The sequence below is a fragment of the Rhagoletis pomonella genome, unplaced genomic scaffold (genome assembly GCF_013731165.1).
Source record: "Rhagoletis pomonella isolate Grant_MI unplaced genomic scaffold, Rhpom_1.0 Rhpom_scaffold_00003, whole genome shotgun sequence".
In the NCBI taxonomy this organism is placed as follows: domain Eukaryota; kingdom Metazoa; phylum Arthropoda; class Insecta; order Diptera; family Tephritidae; genus Rhagoletis; species Rhagoletis pomonella.
This window is the reverse complement of record NW_023458557.1, coordinates 237,465-246,559: the sequence shown is the minus strand read 5'-3', so window position 1 is coordinate 246,559 and position 9,095 is coordinate 237,465. Positions and strand designations below refer to the sequence as shown.

General features: G+C 38.9%; 1 protein-coding gene across 1 annotated transcript in view; it reads left to right on the top strand.

Annotated features, from left to right (window-relative positions):
• The window catches only part of LOC118734970 (lysine-specific demethylase lid), a 149,317-nt gene extending 141,957 nt beyond the window's left edge, over positions 1–7,360 (top strand). Inside the window, exon 3 of the mRNA XM_036464563.1 lies at positions 3,921–7,360. Coding sequence (XP_036320456.1) covers positions 3,921–6,503 — 2,583 coding nt within the window. The 3' untranslated portion in view covers positions 6,504–7,360. The remainder of the gene's footprint in view (positions 1–3,920) is intronic.
• The last annotated feature ends 1,735 nt before the right edge of the window (positions 7,361–9,095 follow it).

The following is a 9,095-nucleotide window of genomic DNA, read 5'->3' as shown; positions in this document are numbered from 1 at the left end:
CCAGTCAACGAGTCCGCAGTATCATCGATCCTGGGCAGTGGATAGCTGTCCTTCGTTGCATCGTTTAGTTTCCGGTAGTCCACGCAGAGCCGCATCTGACCATCTTTCTTCACAAGTACTACCGGTGAACTCCATGGACTCGCTGGTGGTTCAATCACACCACTCTCGCTCATTTCTTTTATTATTTGGTTTACAGCTTCCCGTTTGGCAAGTGGACCACTCCGGAAAGTCTGTCGGCCAATCTTTCATCACCAATATCAATGCGATGTTTCACAACGTTGCTCCTGCCTGGTTTCTTGCCGTCCTTGTCGAATATGTTGGGGTATGTGCGGAGAAGTTCCTTAGCCTTGTGCTGTCTTCCGCAATGTTAATCTCGCCAATGGAATCGTTTTCAGGTAACTTACCGCAGTGAAAGATTGCCTCAACTTCTCGACATTGTCCAAGTCCGGTTCCTCTTCGGAGCTTTATTGGTGATTTGGACGCATTAAGTACTCGAGTTGGAATGCGTCCATCTTTTTTCCTGTTAGCCAGGGTTTTACCGATAAGTACGTCCGGTGTAGAATTTTGTGTTGCTTCAACAACCCATAACTTGTTTGTCGCACAATCTCCATCGATCTTCGTCCAAAAATCTCCTTCTGACTTGGATGGAATCTGTTCGCTTTCCTCTAGAATTACTCGCTAGCTGCTGTACGGGCCATCATATCCAAAGCTAAGTGGCACTACCATGTTTTTATACATCATGGTCCTATTCTTCATGTCGATCTGCATACCTTGAGAGGTCTACTCCTATGATGACTTAATCCACAATCTCCGCGACTATGAACTTGTGTAACTCCGCCACATTCCCTATGGCGTATTTGCATGTTACCTCTCCTACAACTTGATTGTCCTCACCAGTTGCTCTCCTCAACCTTGGTAATAGCCTCACCACTTTAGTGAGCAAATCAGATCGAATGCTGGAATGTGACGCGCCCGTATCCACAGTTAGTACTCGCTCTTGCCCATTCACATATCCACCAACTGTAACGTTACTCGCTTTTCTGCCAATTTGCGAGATGGAGATTATGGGGCATTCAATTTCGGAAGCTAGCGCGCGCCCTTTCCTGCTGGCTCGTTTTAGTTTAACGACTGATCGGAGTTAGGCTAGTTTTCCTCATCCCGGCGTTTGCGTACTGCTGAACTGTTAGACCTGTTGGAACCCGTCTTACAATCGCATGCAAAATGGACTGGTTTTCCGCAACTAAAGTATTTTCCAGCACCATCCTTTCTCTCGGTTGTACCAGGAGTATTTTTCCCTGCCATCGACTTGAGTATTTTCAGGATCTCGTTCATCGCGTCAGGTGTCTCCACTTGTACTCGATGGGCTTTGTAGGCTGGTCTACTTAGGAGCGCCGCCGTTTCACGTGTCTGAGCATATTACTTTGGATTCGCATACGTCTCTCGCTTGTTGTACATGTCCCGCATTCCGCTAATGAATCTCTGGATTTTTGCCCTTACGAGGTGCCAGTCTCTCAACCTCGCGGGCGGATTCCTGTAAAGACTCGTTGGCTTTTTGGTAGCGATTCTCCAGCTCCATCCACGTCTTTCACGGCCCCCTTCAATGCATCGTAATTGTTCCTTTCACAGTCAGGAATAGTCTGCAAGATTTCCGCTGCAGGCCCTTTTAATGCCACGAATAGCGCAGCGGATTTATCTGCCATGCTCCAATGGTTTGCTGTAGCCGTCTTTTCAAACTGGAGCTTAAAGACTTGGAAAGGAATCGTGCCGTCAAAGGATGGAGTTTTTACCTTGGGAGCGCTTGTCGAAGCAGCTGGACGATTCAACTGCAATTCACTGAGAAGACCTAGCTCACACACTTTTTCCTCGATTTTATCCTGCCTTTGTTTGAGTTGCGCATTGTTTCTGACTAAATTCTCCTGGAGCTACGTGATCTTTTCATCGAGCTGCGATGAGATCTTCTCTGGGATCTGCGATGATATCTGAGCTATACGTGTATCCCGTGCTTCCAGCTGGGACGACATGCGTGTTGCCTGTGCTTGCATCTGCGATGAAATCTGCGATATGGCGCGCAAGGAGCATTTTCCTGCTCTTCAACCTTAGGTGGATGTCTGCTCCACATCCTTCGATGAACCAGCAGCCTCTTCCTCGTCTTTGCCATTCATGGATGCCTCGTCGTCCTCACAATGGAAGTCGTTTTTGTCAACGTCGACGACTTCCTTTTCCATTGCCTTTCGCAGCCGTGATAATAATTCCACTTTTCATCCGGAGGTTGCTAAACTTCGCTTCTCCAACTCCTGTTTGAGCTTCTCTATCTTTAGCTCTGGAATTTTTGCCATTTTCAGAACTTCCTATGGGATTTATTCAACAATCCCCCCTCTGACACCAATTGTTACGATCCTTTCGGTTCGTATCGCTGGATTGTTAAGTAAATGCTAAAGATGACCAAATTACAGTACAATTAACTTTATTGTACAACAAAGACTTTATAATACTTGTTTATGCAATTACAACAATCAACAATACTTCTTAAAGCAATTAAAACACTTTACAAAACTTACTAACACAATTGATCTCTGTTTTACAATTTAACTTGTAGTTTGCTGATTCGCAACTGAACTTTTTGTGCGCTGTAGCAGCGGCCTTATATTCCCGCGCTCATACTCATGGCAACTCTAGAACGTTCTGTCGTCTATCGCTCATTCTCTCTTGCTGTTCGCAGTATTCCTCCACTCGACGTTTCTTGTTGTCGAATTTTCTACGTCTTTCATCGAACATTCTGCCATTTTCTTGTTGTTCGCTTCGCTTGACGCAGTATTCCCCACAATACGTATGTAAATACATTAATTTGTTACTAAAATACAAAATACGCACGCCACTCCAAATGCACGCTCTTGCAGGTGACGTCAATTTTATTCTTTTGTTTTCTCTTTCATTACATTTTTAATAGTACATGGTTTCAACTTAAACAATTTTAATCGATTGGATAAAAAAGTGGTGTTTACATTGAAAATACTTTTTGTGAATACAACAATAGATGATTTACAGTTTTTTAATCACAATTATAAAGTTTTTCCATTTCATAGGGTAAAAGTTGATTTGAATAAGGATTTATAAATATGATTGAATATATTTTTTTAAAGAGACAAATATACTTTATTCAAATTAACAACTAGTATTTTTATAAAAATGATATAAATGCTTTCATTTTGTTTGAATAGATAGGTAAATCTGATAAATCGTTTTCAGTTTGACAAATTTTGTTTTCCAAGTCTTAACAAACATATTTTGTCAATTTTGCCTTGAATATTTTTTTTGTGAGTATTCTGAAGATTGGGGTGCCAAACGCAAGCTTTTGGCTCTTCCTGATTGGCTGAATCAGAATGCTTTCCGATGGTTACAACTTTATGCTGAACTGGTTTTCAAGCGAGTTAAATGATTTAACTGGTTAAAATTTCCAACAACAGTTACATGCAATTTAACTTGTTTGCAAACGCATTTTCTTCATTTAACTGGTTCAAGCCCGTTTAATGTGTTTAACTCGGCAATTTAAACGCACTATAAGGTAGCGACGTAGTGGCGGCTATGCGACATCAAAAATTAAAAATTAGAAAGTTTTTTTTTTTTTATAACGGTCGCCCTTCGCAAACGTTCGAGTGTGTTTCTGCCATGAAAAACAGCTCATAAAAATACAATCGCTGCTCGAAGTCGGCGTAAAACTGTAGCTCCCTCCCCTTTTGAGACAACATCAAGGCGCACGCCACAAATCGAATGAGAAGCTCGGCCAAACACTAACATATTGCGTAAGAGCCAATTATAGCTATTATTATTAGAAGGTAGCGATATGCTTTTTAGTTATGCTATTGTATTCCTATCTTTTTTGTGGCCTTTGAATAATATGTTATGTTTATTTATTTCTCTAGGTTCGCACCCGCTCTGACAATAACCAGGAAGCAGCTCAATATAAACTTACAATGGAGGAATTGGAATTGTTTGTGCAGGAAATCGATAATTTATGCTGTATTATAGAGGAGGGCACATCTGTGAGAGAATTGCTTGTCCTAGGCAAACAGTTTTTGGAACGTGCAAATTCCTTATTGAGCCGATCAATTGATTCGTTGGAGGAGCCTGAAGTAGAGCAACTAATAAGTGAAGGTAACTCGCTCAGAATAGAATTACCTCAGATGAATCGGTTGTACATGCGTCAAAGGCAGTTGAAGTGGTATAAACGTTCGCAAGGTATGCGAAATCCTTCTACCAAATTAACTTATAGTGACATAAAAAACTTACTGGCCAGCGCAACAACTGAATTAGATCCAACTGATCCAATAATTGACAAAGAAATGCGTAAACTGCAGGAGATTGGAGCCGCAATTGAAGCATGGGAAAAGCAGGCGGCTCGCTATTTCCGGTGTACTACGCAACAACATGAGCTAGCCGACATTGAGCTGTTTCTCAAATCAGCTGCAGAAATAGATGGTCTGGTGCCATCATTCGTACTACTTAAAGACGCGTTACGTAAAGCTAAAGAATGGTTACTTTCAGTAGAACAGCTGCAAACAAACGACCATTTCCCCTACTGTCATACTCTACAATCAATTGTGGACCGTGGCAGGAATATTCCAATTCAGCTTGAGGAGTTGAAACGTATGCAAGGTCATTTAAATAGTGCACATGAATGGAAAGACAACACCGCTCGGGTGTTTTTGAAAAAGCAAACATTTTACACTTTACTTGAGGTTTTAATGCCCCGCTCTGACGCTGTCATAATTGACTCAGATTTAAAACAGCCATTTGAGGATGACTTTGTAAAGGAAATGAATCCTGCACAAATAGTAGACTCCTTCAAGAAAGCTGAAGAGAAAGAGTTACGCGATATGCGCGAACTAAGACGTCAAAATATGTCCAAAAATCCTTTGAAAGATTTGTATTGCCTATGTAAAAATCCGTTTCAAGGAGTTATGTATAATTGCCAGTTGTGTCGTGATTGGTTCCACGAGGATTGTGTACCACCGCTTTTAGGAAATTCGGGTCCATCCTCAGGTATTAGTTATATTTCCCGGTCCAAGTGGCTCTGCCCGTCGTGCGTGCGGTCCAAGCGACCTCGGCTGGAAATTATCCTTCCACTTCTTGTATCACTACAACGTTTACCTATACGTTTACCAGAAGATGAAGCACTGCGCTGTCTCGCTGAACGTGCTATGAATTGGCAAGATCGTGCTCGAAAGGTACTGACTAGTCCTGATGTAACCGCCGCTTTCGAAGCTATTTTAGTGCACCAGCGAAAGCAAAAACAGAAAGCAGCTTGCGTTACTGGAGTATTGGATGGAAATAATTTTCGCAAGCAACATCGACGGAGAGGCAATCGCAATTCCAAGGATACCGCTGCCACTTCTGATAACCCAGATAGTACTGATGATGATGAGGAGGGTCGCCTGCAAATTGTTGAAGATACTTTTAGCAATGATGAAGAGGATCTGCTAAATTTAGAGCCCAATCCACATCTCGAGCTACAACAACTTTTGTCTGACAGCGAAAAGGAAAATCTAATTGATTTAATGATGGAAGGTGATCTCCTTGAAGTTTCACTAGATGAATCATATGAGTTATGGCGTATATTGGCAGCTATTCAGCCATTGTGTGTAGACGAAGCAGTTGCACTCCAAAAGCAACATCAAATGCAACATAAAAAATCTTTGCAAAATGTATGCAGCGTTCATTCAGCTGGCGAAGATTCGAATGACAGTCTATTAGTACAAAGCAGTCCTAACAGCAATAGTGGTAGTATTAGTGGCCGAAACTCTACCAGTGGTAATAAAAAACGACGGTCGTTAGATCTAATTAGTAGCAGTTGTCCACTGCCGCGCAAAAAGACTGCAACACCTAATAAATCTTATAATTCTTCTTCTAAAAAGTCTACACGAAAATCAACAACGGATACAAATACTAAGCAACCACAACTTGATGACGTTTCTGACAGTAAACACTCAAATGGCGGGAGCGCTTACTTAGCCGCGAACACATTATCCGGCCAGAAAAAACGCAAACGTGTGGGAACTAATGCAAACAACAGTGGTAATGTAGTCGGTCAAAAAAAGCAGTCGCAACGTAATCAAATGGCACAGCAAGAAGACGATGAAGAAGAATGTCGCGCAGAGAATTGTCATAAACCAACTGGTCGTGAAGTTGATTGGGTTCAGTGTGATGGGGGCTGCAATGAGTGGTTTCATATGTTTTGCGTTGGGCTCAATCGTAGTCAAATAAAAGCAGATGACGATTATTTCTGTATACGTTGCACAAGAACTATGGGAAAAACCACAGTCACAGAAAGTGCCACTAGCAACAGCATCGTGTCTGTACCTGGTACCCCTACAACGTCCATTGTCAGTCCAAATATTGGCACAAACAGTATCATAGCAGAGACACCAGGAACAACCACACCGCAACAAGTGTCAACACAACCCACAGGTTCCGCGTCGAAGGGTCGAGCACAATTGGCACGTTAAATCAAATCGCAAATATAATTTATATATTTTAAATGAAAAACTCTAGTGCTGTAGATTTGTATGTTACTTCCACTTTCGTTATCCATAAAAGAGGAACTCCGAGTAAACTTGCATTTTAATAGGTTCTGTACCCAAAATTACGTAGATGTTAGTACTCTTTCAAAAGATTTGCACTCATGTATGTTAAGAAAAAAGAGCCCTTTTGTCGGAGCGCGAGTAGGAAAAATCGACTAGAAGTAAGACTTTATTTTCCTTTAATATTTGGATTTGAAGTGAGTTTACCAAGGATATTGGTAAAGTGTTTTTAACTGATTTAAATGACCAAAAATAGTTTGTTCTTACTGCTGGCATTTACAAAATTAAATTTATTTTTAATATGGTGTTGAAAAGTTAGTTCCCAAAATTGAGTGAACATTCCCAGCTGTTTTTAACCGACTTTAAAAAGGAGTAGTTTGTCAATTCATCAGGATATTTTTTTAAGAATGTTACCGGATAACTTTACACGGCGTGAACTCATACTAATTTGGTTAAGTTCGATCATTGCATCAAGAAGAAACTAACGGTAGTCCTAAATTTGTATGAGAATTGAAGCCTTACTTACTTCTAATTCCGTAACTTACATGTAGGTCGTTCAGCCCCACTGTGTAGACTAGTTGAAATTCTAAATAGAAGTTTTACTAAATATTTGAAATTATAATTAATATTTTTGGAAAGATATCGGATTAATCCAAATTACTCGTTTGTAAAATCGCATCTTCACCACAACAGTCAAATTCAGTGAAGTTAGTTTAGTTTACTAATGGTATGAATACTTTATAATCAAAAAAATAATGATAATAAAAAATATTCTGAAAATACTGAACGACTTTCTTCCTTAGTAAATTTACTTGCCTCCAGAAGCATCGCTCCATCCTTTGTAAGGCCGATTAGGCAGCATTTGTACTCCTAACATAAGCGAATGTTCCAGAAGCCGACTTTAAATCGCTTCTTTTTATGAAAAAAGGCTTCACATGCAAACACATTTTGCAAATTTAGAATGTTTGTGAAAGTTATAAAAAGGGTTGAACAATAATTTAAAAATAACCAAATTAGCTGCTCTACTATTAAAACTTTTTCAATATACATGCCTTGACTAGCAAATTACACAAACAATTTTTATTCCGATTTGAATAATAAAACGCAGCATATATAATTAAATGGAAATATATTTTGTTGCCTTTAATGATGCAATAATAAAAGATGTGCGTTGGAAAGTTGCTTAAACTCCCTAAGAAACCTCAATTTGCCTCTTTTGGAAATTACTTTTAACTTTACAGCGAAAGAGCACTAAAAATGATACTACCACAAGTAAAAACATAAGTACTGATCAACTTATTCGTCTTGATTCTGAAAATCGAGTTATTGTTTTCATGGATAAGTTTTCGAGATATTTCCAATTTGCGCTTATTCAGCTTAAAAAAGTGGTTCTACTTAATCACGAAATACCACAGCAGATGAAAGCTAACAAAATTCTCCATAAACCGATCGATTTATTTGATCACATTCCTTTTTAATTTACACTGGATCACAAATTCTAATTTTAATTTTGTTCTCCAGACGCCACTATCCAATTTGTATGTAGAATCGTTCGCTGATTCCGAAAATCGAGTTATTTTATGGATACGTTTTCGAGATATTTGCAATTTACCGTGATTCAGCTTAAAAAAAAAGAGTATATCTTACGAACCAATTAAATAATATGCGAGATACGGCAAATGAAAGCAAATAAAATTCTCAATAAATCGTATATACATCACTTTGCGATAGCCCTGATAGTTTCTGACAAATTAATTAATCGTTCCACATTTTTTGTGTTTTTGATGGAAAAAATGCAAAAAATTCAAACATTAACAGGGAAAAAATTAAAAAAATAACAATTTACGTGTAAATGTTTTGCACTTGTGTGAAAGCCTGTTCCCTTAAAAAAAATTAAGCTACCAATGAAGAAAATCGATTGATAAATAAGAAAATAATTGGGGTATTCACAACGGTGTCGGTAAGTGTCGTATTGTTGTATGTCGTAAACTTTAAACGCCAAAAAAATATATTAAGGAGGTTCGCAAAGTACCATCAAAGTCATATCTTGAATTTTCGCAGTGTTAAAAAATACTTGGTTGGTCTAAACATTTATTTATGCTTATAAATTTTACGACATACAACAATACGACACTTACGACACCGTTGTGAATCCCCCAAATGATTAGTTAAAGGAAAATGCGCAAGGATTTTTTGTATGAAATACATATGAGCAGAAAAGAGTGTTACTCATACGCCACGTACACCTGAGTAGGTGGAGTGTTTGCATCAAAAGCATGATTCAATAATACAAGGTTGTGTAATTTGTGACATCTAAAATTTGACACTCCTTTATCTAGATTTGTATTTTGGAAGTAGGAAAAAGGGGAAGAATGTGATCGCCATTTGCAAAAACGGTAGTAGAAACGTACTACAAAAAGTACGCCAAGTATACAATTAGAAGTAAAATGTGTATTATTTATTCTATGCGAATTTGGAATATATTTGGTGTTTTAATGGAAATACTAAACAATACAT